At 41.6% G+C, this 15,763-nt stretch overlaps 1 protein-coding gene across 2 annotated transcripts in view; it reads left to right on the top strand.

The window, feature by feature from the left end:
• The window catches only part of FRMD3 (FERM domain containing 3), a 273,925-nt gene that overhangs the window by 134,407 nt on the left and 123,755 nt on the right, over window positions 1-15,763 (top strand). For both annotated transcript variants that reach the window (XM_081802886.1, XM_081802885.1), the window contains exon 2: window positions 4,670-4,774. In XM_081802886.1, coding sequence (XP_081659012.1) covers window positions 4,670-4,774 — 105 coding nt within the window. The remainder of the gene's footprint in view (window positions 1-4,669; window positions 4,775-15,763) is intronic.

The following is a 15,763-nucleotide window of genomic DNA, read 5'->3' as shown; positions in this document are numbered from 1 at the left end:
CTGGGATCCCAATTATTCTAATATTGTTTCGTCTTATGTTATCACTTATCTCTCGAATTCTGCCCTCGTGATCCAGTAGTTGTTTATCTCTTTTTCTCAGCTTTTTTCCCCCCTCATTTGGTCTTCTATATCACTAATTCTCTCTTTTGCCTCATTTATCTTAGCAGTTAGAGCCTCCATTTTTGATTGCACTTCATTAATAGCCTTTTTTATTTCGATTTTATTTCTTTTATTTCTCCAGAAAGGGTTTCTCTAGTATCTTCCATGCTTTTTTCAAGCCCAGCTAGTATCTTTATAATCATCATTCTGAACTCTAGTTCTGACATCTTACTAATGTCCATATTGATTAGGTCCCTGGCAGTCGGTACTGACTCTTGTTCATTTTTCTGAGGTGAGTTTTTCTGTCTTGTCATTTTGTCCAGAGGAGAACAGATGACTGAGAGAACAAAATATTAACAGGGTAACAATGACCCCAGAAAAATATGTACTAAACAAATCAGAAGAGACCTTCCAGAAAGTGGTCGCTTTTCTGTTTAGAGAGTTGCTGCTACTCTTTTCTTCAATCTCCTATTGAGTTTGTAGGTGTTCAGAATGGTTTGATAGCTAGCTAGCTGCATTCCTGGGACCAGATGAAATTTAGGTCTCCTACTCTTCCGCCATCTTTCTCCCCCTCCCCATTATTTCTTTTACTAGAAGAAATGTAGTATCAGATTTCATGACTTGCTTAAGGTCAGCCAAGTAGTAAGTGGTGGAAACAGAACTCTAACATGGTGGCCTCTTCTTTCTTTCCGGTACATACTTTAGGGTAGGGAGGAGAGATAGGTTTTTTGAAAAGTAAGCTGGTTTGTGATTATAAAAATTAGGTTCTTTTCCAACCTATGGGAGAAGGCCCTGAGAGAATGTGGTTATTGTAAGAAATTCAGGGATACACACACACATGCACATGCACACACACACACCAATAATTATCGGAAAATGGGCAGAGAAGGTTGCAAGAGGACCCAGTCCCCTTTACATAGTTGAGGCTCCTAGAGTAATGAAATCCCCAAAGCACCCAGAACCTGGTGGTGGTTTAGATCTGACCATCTCGAACTCTTGATGGTGAGAGACCAGTACTAGATTTTGTTCCCTCAATCTGTTTTGGACTAATATGTGTTTAAAAAAACAAAACAAACCTCCCTTCCCAAAACACACCCAGTGAAAATAGAATACTCTTAATTTCCACACTTGTTTCATGGAAGACCGGTAACAAAGAGTTGACATTCCCTCACAGTCTATAGACCATATTTTGACTAGCATTGGTTTAGATTTTTAACACATTAAAAAAACTACAGTTGAAAAAATTGTATTCACGATATTTTAGTACGGTATTTGTAAATCAATCCACAGTGTGTTCTAGGTGGTGAGGACCAATAGTATTGGGACATACGTTTAAACATGTGTGGTGAACGCATTCTTTGTTCAATGCTGTCAGTGCATTTCTGAGACCTACTGCATAACCAAAGTCTATACTTAGAGACAGCATCCAAAGTCTATACTTAAGGCACTTTCTTGAGGCACAGATCACACACTTATGTCCTAATTGTTTTTCTTATGTGCTACTTTTGTGATAAAACATGACTTAGGTAATAGCTCTAAAGAATTTATATTAACTGTTTGAATCCCCCTCCCCCATTCAGTCAGTATTGAAAGGACAACTGTTGTCTTGTGGGAGAATAAAAAATTTGACATTAAAAATTGAAGTCCTTATACTTGAAATCTTCAATAACTATGTCTCCACATAGACATTGAAGGATTTGGGTGAAAGTTGGCTAATTCCACTATGTTTGTGGAATCTCCATCTCCCCTGGGACTTTAGTGTCTTCCAAAGGCTCACTGTCTGTTCCCAGACCCCAGGTTTTCTATGAGAAATAGCAGTTCCTCGTTTATTCACTCCATAACTTCCAGTGTGCCAGGCAGGGTGGTGAACAGTGGCTTCTACTCTCAGGAAGCTCAGGAGGAAGCAAGTGGAGGATTTGAGTCAGTTCAACAGAGTTCCAGGCGTGGGAGTTGGGAACAGACGTAGTGTTCACCCCAAGGCCCTCCCCTGCCATGAAGTGTGTGGAACTGGTGGCTGGACCCCCTCACATACCTGACCCTGAATGAGCTCTTCTGACCCTTGGGCCTGGGCCTGGGTGGTCTTTTATTTGACATAAGAACTGGGCTTCGTGCACAGAAGTGATAATAGGAAGTTAAATGCCTTAAGAACTTCGTCCAGATTTCCAGGCAGAGCAGAACGTGAGGCTGTAAGCTGGCTTTCTTGGCAAGAAGCAGCGACACAGAGCATCTCAAGATGACGAGGCTGGCTGGCAGCCCCTAGGCGCAGGGACCATTTTTGTTCCTGAGATTAGGAAACACTTTCATTTTTGTGAGTTGAGGCATAGACAATTCTCCATGGGGAAAATGGGCTTTCCCCACCCCCCCCAGTGACGTTTGCAACCAGGTACAATGTTTGCACTTCTCACGCATGGGGGAAATTCCCCTAGACCCATGCTTCTCAAAATGAATGAACATGTGAATTACCAGGATATCTTGCTGAAATGCAAATTAGGTTCAGTTGGTCTGGAGCTGTGCCCGAGATTCTGTGTTTGCAACAAGCTCCCTCCTGGGTGAGGCTGAGGCCACTGCTCTGCGGTATTGCTGGTCTGTGGGCAGAGCTCTTAGGAGCAGGGGCCTGGTGGCCTGGAAGCATGGGAACTGGCCTCACCTGCTTTTGTGGAAGATACTGATTTCTGTTTCATCCCCACTTGTGTATTCCGCTCAACACAATGTCTACAGTGGCGTTTCCTTTTCTCAAGGGTCTTATGTAATATGAGAGTTGTATGTATTGGTTGATGTGTTTAATCATTTTTAAAAAAATCTTTGTTGTGCTTTTAAGTACATCTTCAGGGCAAAATGCTAGCTGTCAGGCACAATCAAGTTCTGCTCACTCCCACATCATTACAAAGCATTGCTTTGACCCACATATCTTGTGTGTCTCGCATATGGTGGGGGCAGTCCAACATAGTAAATCCTAATGCAGAGAGCCTGGCAATCCAGTCACAGAATGACAGACTCACATGTTATGTTCAGTGATTTGATTCTTCAGCAGCCTCTTAACTGTGGATGCATTAGAGAGTAAATCTGTAAAAGGAACTAAATCCATTGATTATATCGTGGGCATCAGATACAGCTCGTCATTTGACCTTCCAGGGTTAAAAACAATTAGAGAAATCTGAAAACAAATTCCATTTTGATGCTTTGTCCCTTTTGAGCTACGTTAGATGGTTTCAGTAAAGGAAGTAAAGGCTCAAAGTTTATTCAAAATTAAACTCAATGTGATTTCAGGAGAATCGGGGCTTCATCTCACAATATGTGTTTATATGCCCCCATCCTTTATTCAGTGCAGTACATCCCAGGCCAGTGAGTGGCTTTTTCATCAACTGTCTGAGCTGATGTTAGTAGTTTCTAATGAAAAGATAATCATGTAACATAGATCAAACTCCTCTTCCAAAATTATTTTTAGTGGATTGGAGGAGTGGCTCACTTAGTGTCTCTAATTTCTTCATTTACTTTTATAGGTCACATTCTACCCCTAAAATATTCCATGGGTCTGTCAGCAACTTTGATTGAAGCAGAAATTAATCTTATCAAATATCTTGATGAAGGCTTGGAAGAGTCCTTGCTATTAACAGGGTTTTGTGGTAATGGTATTCATCTTAATCAGATTTGGCTGACAAATCTCTCACAGAATTTTAGAAGGAAAAATAATCTAACCGACTCATTTTACCCATGTGAAACAGCTGGTGAGTTTGCCTAAGGTCACCTGGGCCTATCCCAGTCTGTCATCCCCCCACCCCCACCATCTCCACATCCTTTAAGGACGTGATGCCCTGGCTTTGAGGCCCAAAGCTGCAGGTCTTCCACCTTTCCCAGTGCGGGGCAGGGTGTTCCATCTAACACCATTCACTGTAGTCCCATAGCATCCAGATTGGGCCTTCTAGCCGAGTTGCAGTGCACTCACTAGTCTCTGGGGAGACAAAATAGTGTGGTAGGAGCCCTGATTCTATAGCCAGGTGGCCTGGGTCAAATGCTACAGCTTGTGTGACCTTGGGCAGGCCACCGAGGCTCGGTGCTTCTGTTTCTTTAGATGTATTGGGGACCTTCCTCATAGGATCGTTATGAAGACTGAGTGAGTGAATACCTGTGGAGCAATTACGGCAAACGTTCAGGTACACTGTATGTGGAATTATATGTGGGTTTGTGAATGGTGGTTCTCCACTAGGTATTGAGTTGTTAAATCAGTGTTCTGAATCATAAATAGCTTTAGAAAAGTTAAATGGCCCATAACAGAATAAAATAGAACATATTAGAGTACACTGCATCTATGCAGGGTGTTGTTTGGTGTCTCTTTGGCTCTCTTTTTAGTGTTCCTTTGGCTGTGTGTGTGTGTGTGTGTGTAATGGTTCACAGAGTAAAAATGTATTTCTCACTGTGGATTGTAGTTAAGAGTTTAGAAGTCCCTGCTCCAGGGACTGGAGTGAGCTAATCCATTTCTCTAAATGCAGACCTATGGGGTGAATGGGGCACATTTTAGACATGAATGTACAAGATGAACTCTGGCTGAAACTTAAATGTGCTTCTTTTGCAGAGGGAGACCAAAGGGCAGTTTCTTATTGACCACATCTGCAACTACTACAGCTTGCTGGAGAAGGACTATTTTGGCATTCGTTATGTGGACCCAGAGAAGCAGCGGGTAAGAGCCAACCTCTGTCTGGATCCATTTGGGGGAGTGGCTCACACTGTGGGTGACCAAAGAGGTTCCTATCAGACCAATCAAGATGTATTCTTGTTCTCATGGTCATTGACCACTTGAAAATGACTGGCCCAGGGTGTGTGTGTGTGTGTGTGTGTATGTTTGTAAGAGTTTGGCACTGTTCCCACTGGACTGGGTAGGGCAGGAGAAGGGAAAATTTACCTTAGATCTTTCCAGAAAGCTGCTCCCACTCAGTTCCTGTGTCTTTGAGAAGCTTTGACAAACAGTGGGCTCAAACAGTGACTACATAAAATCTCATTGTGGAGAAAATCCACCTCTCACTATAAAACTATTGGTAGAAAGGGGAACAGGAGAGACTGCTTAATAGGTACAAAGTTTTCTTCTCAGGTCATGAAAATGTTTGGAACTTGATATAGGTGGTGCTTATATGACATTGTGAATGTCTTAAATACCAATTGTACACTTTAAAATGGTTAATTTTGTTATGTGAATTTCATTTCAATTAAAAAAAAAAGCCCTTGGCAGACGAAGGGTTAGGATAGTTTGAAAGCTGCTCTTTGAACACTGGTAAATTTGACAGCCCCCATTATATCCTCGTTCCTGGATATACCTACCCTTGTTGGTATCTGTTGATTTTTGTAAGAGTGAGCAGAGGAGTCTTGCCTTTTGAGTTGGGTACTGTACCAGCATATATATATATATATATATATATATATATGTATATGTGTGTGTATGTGTATGTGTATGTATGTGTATGTATGTGTGTATGTGTATATGTGTGTATGTGTATGTGTGTGTATGTGTATGTATGTGTGTGTATGTATGTGTGTGTGTATGTGTATGTACATATATGTGTATATATATATTCATGACATATGTTGGATTCAGTGATATATGTCCCTCACATCTAAAGGTCCCAGGAATCTCCATCCCAGCTCCCACCACCTGGGGTTTCCCATTCCTGTAACCCTGCTGTGGGTCCCAACTATGGATTAGGATGCCCTGTACCTGCTCTGATCTCTCCTTATTAGCCTTTCCCATGGCCAAGCAGGGCAGTGTGTGTGAAAGGGTCAGCTGTGGGTGGTCTGGGATGGGGGGGACAAGTCCACTCTGCCTTCTTTAATTTGTCTTCCTCCTATTGGTGTCCCTGGTCATCTTTCTCTCCCCTCTTCCCTCTCCACAGTTCCACTTGGTTCTTAGTTTCATATTTACTAATCCAATACAATGAGGAGAGGCTTACTGAATGTATTCTTGTAAAGGAGCAGGCTGTTTAAGGAACAGATTAGATTTTGTTCTGAAAGCTGGGGAATCGTACTTAGCTTTTAGAGTCCAGTAGGACCTAATCTTCTCTAAACACATACCATGTGGTGGCTCAGAAAGAGATTTTGCTTTCCTATAGCACTTGCAGGAACTCTCTAATGGGCCAAACATTTACCTGAGTGAGAGGGAGGTAGCAGGATACTAGTGAGGATGTAGGACTGACATGAGGTCACAGAGGGGAATCATGTGACATTTTCTACTGTTAACAGTTGCTCCCAGACCTGGCCCTGCAATAAAATCACCTCAGGGGCTTACTAACAATGCTGAGCGTAGACCCTCTTCTGGACCTCCTGAATCAGAATCCTTGGGGCTAGGACCAGGAACATGTATTTTAGCACATCCTGATTCTACTTTTGATGCAGCCATCCCAGCTTTGGTCTTCAGGCTGATGTTGGGGACCATGGCATAAAGATATTCATAGATACAGCTTCTTGTGGCTTATGAAGATATTACCCTTTTTTTGGAGAGAGAAACAGGTTCATAGATATCTGCCCAAGGTCTCACAGCTAGTAAGTGATGGAGGGAGTATTGAGTTCCCTGTGGGTCAAACAGACTCTGTTAGATGACTAATATAGTCAACTAACCACCACTGAATATAGATTCTTTTTGTGCAAAATCCCATCCTAAACTCTAAACAAGCAACCTTCAGAAGTAATTCTAGCTACCATTAGTTGAGCATCTGTCATATGCCAGGAATTCTGTCATGGTCTCTAGTCTTCTCTACAACACTGTAAGGAAGGGGAAAACTGAGGTACGGAGGGTCAGTGGCTTGTCTAAGGCTACATGGCTAGTAATTAATGGTGGAAGGATGATATCTGAACCCACATTCTTTCCACCCATCTCCCAAGTGAAAATTTGAAACCTAACCTAGACCAGGGATTTGTAGACCTTTGCCATAAAGGACCAGATAGAAAATATTTTCACTTTGTGACCCATACAACCTCTGTCATAATTTTTCAATTATTTTATTCTAGTGGAAAGCGGCCATAGACTATACCTAAATTAATGGATGTAGCTGTGTTCTAATAAAACTTTTTTTCCAATAAAAGTATTTTATAAATAGGCAACTAGCCATAGTTTGCTGACCCTTAGCCTAGATAATATCTGGAAACCACTTTAATGCATAAGCTGTTTTTATTTCTTTTGACTCATTGGGAAGATAACCTATTAAGAGAAGTCTTTAGAATTGGAATCAGATGTTGGTATGAACTTGTGGTTTTTCAAAAAATTTATACATAGACACAGAAATATAGACGTGCATGTGTGCATGTGGGCTAGTATGTGTACGTATATAGTTCCCAGTTCTGTTTTCTGAGATGGCCTAGAATCAATGACACTACAGTAGCAGTGAGCACACCTACCCCCTAGATCTTGGTTTCTAAATATCCTTTTCTAATAAAAGGAACAAAGGCTCCTTGAAAACATGTCTGATTCTAGGGCAGAGTCAGGGACATCACAAGATGAGCCTGGAGCATGTTGTCATGCCAGAAAGTAAGGAACTGCTCAGAAGATAAAAGGTCACTAGAATGACACAGAACCAACCTGAAAGAACTGCCAGTGGCCAAAAATGGAAAATTAGAGGGACAAAAAAGAAATAACAATAGCATTGGATTATAGTCCATAAAGTAAAATATCCATGAGCCATATGGATATAAGTAATTGAATAAATAAATAAAAGGGAGAGAAGAGATGGCTCTTCCTTACAGATGAATTCCAGTTAATAAGTGTAGAAGGAATGAGAGATGATTGTACACAATGATTGTTGTGTACAAGCTTCATTGATGAATGCTAAAATTAGTGGGCAGAAGTTTGAGGAGAAACAAGATATCTGTATAGTCTCAAAGTACTCCTCCCCGCCCCCCATATCTTTTGATTACAAAGGGAGAAAGACTAACTTTATAGTGGCGAAACCTGGCAGGCACCACTTTAACCAAGCCATCAAGGTTATCACCAGGGAGAAGACATTCCAATATCATGTACCTCCTGATGATCCTGCACTGAGGAGGGCACGTCGTCCCTGTGGTATTCTTCCCAATAATGCTGCACTTCATTCAAATCTTGAGGAAATGTAGGAGAGCCTGAAGTGAGAGACATTCTCCAAAACAACTTAACTATATTCTTCAAAAGTATTGAAGTCCTGAAAGACAAGGAAAGACTGTGGAACTCTCATAGATTAGAGAGACACATCAACTAAGGCCATGTGGGATTCTGGATTGGATTCTGGAACAGAGAAAAGTCTGACAGTGGGAAAACTGGTACACTCCAGATTAAGTCTGTAATTCAGTTAATAACATTGTGTTAGTATTAGTTTCTTAATTTCAATAATTGTACTGTGGTTATGGAAGATGCTAACATTAAGGGGAGAGGGTGGTTATATTTATACCTTAGTCATCTGTCTAAAATTATTTAAGTTAAAAAGAAGTGTTTAGGTTGATGTGCTTCATTGTTCTTTATATTTTGACTTGGTTGAGCTTAATTTTTAATGTCTAGATTTGGGTAGTAGATTAGTGGAAGAAATGTGGGCCTCACTCAAAACTGTCTTATCTGATATATCCACTAAATTGCTTACAGGGTTGCTTGAATCATTTTCCACACTGCATCATAGCCTTTTCTAGACTTTTGATTCTGAGGATTCAGTGGGAGTGTAGCTTTCACTTGGGTTGCAGAGTAGTTACTACATGAAACCGCATGGACTTTGTACTCAAAAAGATGTGCATTAAATCCCACCTCTGCTGGTCAGTAAGCTGTGTGATCTTGACCAAGTTATTGAGCCTTTCTGAGTACCTGTCCTGATGGTTAAAACAGATAACGGTACCTACCTGTAGGGTTGATATGGGAATTCAAGATAAAGTTTAACAAATGGTATATACCGAGTACATGCTATATGTTATTTTTATTGTGAGTCTTATAATTATTATGCATTGGTTTGGTCTAGGTGAGGCAATCATATGAAGAAATTCAACCATGGTTAGGAAGTCTAAAATCTAGAAATGTTCAAAACTGCTTTTAAAGGCAGGATGGCCATTGTTATGATCTTTGGGGAGACAGGTGTGAGCCTTGGATAATTAGAAGAATGGGCTCAGAGGCACAAAGACGTGCTGATATGGGAGTTTTAAGCAGAGATGAATTGACCAGCATTGGTAGTTTTACCAGGTCGTGTACTTTTTCTCAGTGGAAACTAAAACTGATGGATTATTTGGATAGAGAGCTAATCAACAGAAAATTTAGTTAGAAAAGCTGAAGTGGAACTTACCTTTGCTGTGGGAGTTGGTGGTTTGCCTACAACTCTTCACAACTTGATTTACAGAAAACCATTGTGGAATATTAAATATTTAGCACTATTACATTTGGAACAGCATATGTTTGACAAGATGTCTCATGCCCCATATGCTCTGAGAGTGATGAGGACTGAGTTAGTAAATGATGACGATCTTTTGTTATTTTAGTGGCAAGGGTTCAGAATATCCATTAGTTTTAAAATTTGATGTAGGGAGGGGCAGATTGAACACTGGTCAGTAAAAATCCCCTCGAGTTTCTACCATATTCTTTTTTTTTTAACACTGAAAAATGTTTTATTGCTTTGAGTTGGCTGAAACAAAGTGGGAGAGATATAAAATGTGAAAATATTCTTAGTAACACAAAGATACACATACTGTCTTATATTAGTGTGTAATATTAAGTGTCAAATACGTTACATTTTGAAGCAAAATTAAAACTATCAGTGTAATTATAAAAATAAATCCACCTTTGGAAATGGAAGGAATTAAACTATTTCCTGTGCTCCTTCTAAGTACAGGCAGCACTTTTCTCATTTTAAAATATTTCTTTACCTGGTGTGGTTATAATATTATTCCAGTTTTATTAAATGGGCTAAATGTATTGCTTTTCAAAATTCTTCAAATGTTTTCCTTACTCTATATAGTTTATACAGAACCTAAATGTATTCTTTTTTTTTTTTTTTAAAGATTTTTTTTATTTATTTATTTGACAGAGAAAGACACAGCGAGAGAGGGAACACAAACGGGGAGTGGGAGAGGGAGAAGCAGACTCCCCGCTGAGCAGGGAGCCCGATGTGGGACTTGATCCCGGGACTCCAGGATCATGACCTGAGCCGAAGGCAGTCGCTTAACCAACTGAGCCACCCAGGCGCCCCGAACCTAAATGTATTCTGATAGACCTCTATGAGCATCTGCAGGTGAACAATTCTTTAAAGCCTGCAGCTCTAACAGTCAGAAGTAGCTAGAGAAACAGTTCAGTTAGTCAGAATGAACCATTCCAGTCCTGAAATTGTCAATCATTTAGTTATGGATTATATTGCCTGTATGTTTTTCCTTTTCCTAAGTAAAGAGGCTAGTTATTTTCTTGCTGTGGGCCCCCTGGATTTCCCTAAACAACTATCTTTTGACATGAAGAATATTTTCGTAAATTATCTCAGCAGGACCTGCTCCCCCGACCAGTTTTTCGAGCACCAAAGGCCATGTTGTGAACGTTGGGAGAAGGTCAGGATAGGATCACAGGTGTATACTGTTGGATATAGATTTTTCTCCAGTTCAGATAGGATGGGGTTACCACCACACAGTCACTGCATCCCTTCTGTGAGCATACAACTTCACAATGTTGAGCTCTTCCTTTCCAGGCACTAAGGCAGAGACCTGATCTGTTCCAAGAGTGGGGAAAGCAGTGGTCACATCAGCCCAAAGCTTTCTCCTGTCCGACTCCTTGATGGCTGTGTTGGACTTGACCTGAATGGCCTTGGCAAACATGTCTGCTGGAGTGGCCTGGGGAGAGGAAGGAGAGCACAGAAGCCGGGGCTGTCAGGGAAACAAGAATGCGGAGGCTTCCCGACCTGCAGCCCTGGGGGCAGCCATGCTGGGGCCCAGCTGGAAACCTGGGCCGCTCGGCTTCATGCGAGTTTCTACCATATTCTTAAGAACTCATATAATCTTCGTGCCTGAGATTAGGGAAAGGCTGGGTAGTATTCCTCTCATTTTACTGAAAGAGAAAGCTTGGACTTTAAGTTTAGAAGTCTCAGAAGGGATAATTCCAGAAGATAAAGGTAATACTTGGCTTAAGTCCAGGTATTTTTTCTTAAATGTAACATATTCTTTCCACTGCTTCTCAGATGTTTGGGTAACTTCTCTTTGGGAAGATGAGGTTTTGGAATAATGAGCTGGATTTCATAATTCTATTTTATTTATTTATTTTTAAGTTTATTTATTTTTGTTTTTGAGTAATTTCTACCCAACGTGGGGATCGAACTCACAACCCTGAGATCAAGAGGCCTACGCTCTTCTGACTGAGCCAGCCAGGCACCCCTCTAATTCTGTTTTCTATGATGGTTTAGGATGTCCACTGTCCTGGATTTCTCTTCTGCCTTTTCCCCTTTCCCAAACCCAGCCAAGGGGAAGTCACCCCCTGTGCCTTGGATGTGAGGAGGTACTCTCCCCACCCTCAAACCCCCAGACAGCCCAGTTAGAGGAGGAATTATATCAGGACTATATTGTAGGTGTTGGTTTATAGTCTGCAGGCAGATTGGACCCAGTGCTTTTGATTTTAACTTCCCTATTTCTAAGCATCTATTTAACCTACCTACATCAGTATCATTGACTTTTCTAACTTAAGGACCATTTGACTCCTACCCAAAGACAAATTCGCTTTGGAAATCATCCCCTCTGTGGCAATCGCCTCAAACACCCTTGTGTTTGGGCATTGTATGTCATGTGGCCACTGGACCACTTTCTGATAGTCTGACCTGGAAAATCATAAATGCAAGGACATGGTGAACCCTGATGCCTCCTTTCCCCAGATAGAATTACAGCCCTGGGGTTTTATGTTGGTAGTCAGAAAGAACTAGTGAACCTATCAGTGAATTTTATTAATAATGGGAAAAGACCTTTTCTATGTTAGAGCAGTTTGCTTTTTCTAGAGGTACCTTTGGGGAGGACATGGAATGGAATAAAAAAGAATCACAATGATTTTAGGTTTCACTCTGGGGCTGGTGTCAGGAAGCCAGAAAGCATTATGTCCCACCAGCTGCTCCCGCCTTTGAAAGGCTGCTTCCTGCTCTTGGGGACAATTGCTTCACAGATGCTGTACCTAAGATCAAGAGTGGTACCTAAGATTTAGGACAGCCCTACACTGGAGAGAAGGATTGTACTGCTGCTTTAGGTCACTGGTCATGAGTTTGTCTGCTTAATGAGTCCACTTTTGTTTTTAAAGTTCCAGGGGTATTAAAAATCAAGACTACTTGGATGCCTGTTTGGGGAGGAGGTATGGACAAGTAACTTGGCTTTATGGGAAAGGACTTAGAGTACTCAAATTACAAGGAACACAACAGTATCTTAACAGCTTTAACACTGGATATGTTGTGGTTCAATTGTGGCCCAAGGTATTAACTTGACAGATTTGGGGAAATTGTCATATTCCTTCAGCAGAAAGCAGAACTTGGTGTTTAACTAAAATGATTGCTCATAATTGGCTCTGTCTAGACCTGATTTCCTTTCCTTGGAAGGGATGAGGATGCCTGATAATGACAGGGTGCAATCTTTAAGTCACTTGGGTAACTGGGATGTCCTAATTTTAGTGGAGGGAGGAGCAAGCACATGAACTGGTTATCTTGTTTGGGCCAATAGACAGACATAGGAATAAGTGTGGTGAAAAATGCCATTTTATCCTTATTTGAGTTAGGGAAAAAGCAGGAAGATATCAAGGGTAAGACAGTCTTCCTCCTTGGTGGTAGCAAGCTCCTGGGCTTGGTTCAGATGAGGGCAGGAATTACTTAGATTGATAAGGTTTAAGTTCCATCATTAGACAGAGAAGCACTCACTGGAGGCTTCCAGCAGGCAAGGACATCAGAGCTGACAGGAGATCAGCAGGTTTGGAAGTGTCAAATAGCTCTAGAGACAAGCTGAGAAGAAGACTAGAATGTAAAGATGATGTATAACTTGGAGACATAAAAGCAGTATTGATAAGGATTGACAGTTAGAGCAGACTTTTCTTTTTCATGCATGCTCAAGCAAATGTCGTTTAAAGGTTCAATTTTAACTGTGTTCTATCCATGGAGAGTGATAATGAGGAGTGTCTTAGTCAGCTTGGGCTGCTATAGGAAAACACCTGCTTATGCAGGACACTTAATTCTCACAGTTCTAGAGGCTGGGAAGTTCAAGTTCAAGATGCTGACAGAGTTGGTTCCTGGTGAGAACTCTCTTCTGGGCTTGCAGAGGGCTGCCTTCTCCCTGTGTCCATACATGGTGGGGGGAGAGGGAGAGCATGTGGGTGCTCTGGTCTCTCTTCCTCATCTTATAAGGACACTAATCCCATCATGGGGTTCCACCCTCATAACTTCTGCTGAACCTTATTACCTTCAAAGGTCCCACTTCCAAATACTATCACGTTGTGGGGCAGGGCTTCAACATGTGAATTTGGTGGGTGCTGGGGACAAACATTCAGTTCATAAGGAGTAAGAGTTCTAGTTATCTATTGCTGTGTAACAAATTTCCTCAAACACTCAGGGGCTTAAAGGAACACAATTTTATCATATGCCAGGATTTTTTGGCTCAGATACTCGAGCAGGGCTCAGCGAGGTGATTCTTCTGTTCCACGTGGTGTTGACTGGGCTCCCTCAGTGGTATTCAGCTAGTGGCTGGTCTATTTTGGGGGGTGGGGGCGGTGCTCAGAGGGTCCAAGATGTTTTCATTCATATGCCTGGAACCTTGATGAGATGGCTGGAAGATGGGTCTTGGGGGCCCCCTCGCTCAGCCTGTGGTTTCAGGACCTCTCCACATGGCCTGTCCAGCTGGGTGTTTGGGCTTCATACAGCGCCTCTTTGGGCTCCAAGTACAGGTGGAACCACTTACCAAATAAACTGTACAAAAAGGGTTTCGGGGAGAAGTGGTAAGTTTTGGATATGTTGAGTTTGGGATACCTATGAGATGTTGAGGTAGAGATGTTCAGTCTATGGTTGGGAATATGCATCTGAAGCTTAATGAAGAGGTTTAGGCCACAGATGGAGATTTTGGAGCCCATGAGGTTTTCACAACCATAAAGCCCTGAGCATAGACTGCAGAGCTGAGGGAAAGAATCTAAAATAAGAGCAGAAACTGAAAGCTAAAGAATATCCTTTTTTTAAAAAAAAAAGATGTCCAGAAGGTGAAACCAGCACAGGAAAACGACCAGGAACATACAGAGCAGAAAGAAAAGAATGAGGCGAGAGAGACCTTCTGGAAGCAAGGGTAGCGTAGACTTAATGTAAGGAGAATGGGCTGCAGTGTCAAACATCAAGAAGGAAGGAGTATGGAGGACGTTATTGCTCAGGTGCTAAGAGCTTTGATGCCAGGAAGATCAGGTTAAATCCTGGCCCTGCATCTTGCTCGTTGTAGGACTTTGAGCAGCCTCCTTAACCTCATTTACTTTATCTGTAAAATGGGACACTATTAATAATAATAATAATAATAATTATGCCATAGGGTTGTTATTTAAGTGCATTAGTCCATATTATCAACATGAAATGGATCTTCTGCTACAGGCTTTAAAGAGTTTGAAAGGTTCGTGGTTCTGGCAGCTAGACAATCTTTGACCTAGTTTTGTGATGATACGAAATTTCTATGGCTTGACAGCAAGTGTTACATAGTGGTAAATTCCTTTGTAACAGGCTTGAGGGAATCCCATCATTTCTTCTATAACTGCATTTTGGTGTCTTAGTGTATTTGAAAATGAACAGCACTTAGTGTTTTTACAACCTCTGTTGTATTTTCAGACGACTACTGGTTTTATCTTTAAGTGTACGTTAAGGATTTCTTGGATGTAGAGCATGGCTTGGCACACAGGTGTCAGGGTGGCCCCATTGGTTTAGTAAATAACATTTTATGGGGACACAGCTATTTCTATTCACTTATGTGTTGTCCCTGGCTGCTTTCGTGTTCCAGTGGCAGAATTGAGTAGTCCTGACAGACCATACGGGCCACAAAACCTTAAATATTTATACAGTCTGGTCCTTTACAGAAAAAAAAAAAAAAAGTGGTGCTTATGCTTTCTTAGGCTTCCTGTTTCCACCTCTGTTTCTTAGGTATTTCTTCTCCCAGCTGTTACTTCTGTTTTGCTTATCCCCAAGAACCCAGTATGCAGGAGCAGTTATGGTTGAAGGAATAAAAACACTGCACTAAACAGTGAAGGTTTTCTTTCATGGGTTGACTGCCAGAAGGACAAGAACTTGGGAGTGTGCCTGGCCTATAGATATTTCTGCTGTTGTTGCCATTGGGTTATAGATTTCACTGAAACTGGAGTGAAAAGCAGTGGTTACTGGTAACTAACTAGCTAGGGCCTCGCTCTAACTGGATGATCCAGAACAGTGTTAGGTTGCATTCATTTGGATGGTGTTCTTTTTTTCCCCTGCAGAGGCCAGAGGGTCTAGAAATGGCATAAATTGGCTAGATAATGCAGGGAGATGGAGTTACTCTGGGGCTTTGTCCAGGTGAGATGTGAGGATCAGGCCATCTTTTCAGAGCTAGGATGGGAATTCGTCAGATTGTGGGTCTGGTTACTTCTGGGGGGAAAGGCCGTCTCTTGTCTGGGAGGTGTATTCATTGTTTAAAGCCCCATTCATTATTTAACACATTTCTCTGGGCTATAGATTATTCTGGTTTAGGGCAC

Source organism: Leptonychotes weddellii, chromosome 14 (assembly GCF_054177405.1).
Source record: "Leptonychotes weddellii isolate Sample4059 chromosome 14, ASM5417740v2, whole genome shotgun sequence".
Taxonomy (NCBI): Eukaryota; Metazoa; Chordata; class Mammalia; order Carnivora; family Phocidae; genus Leptonychotes; species Leptonychotes weddellii.
This window is presented reverse-complemented; position numbering and strand designations above follow the sequence as displayed.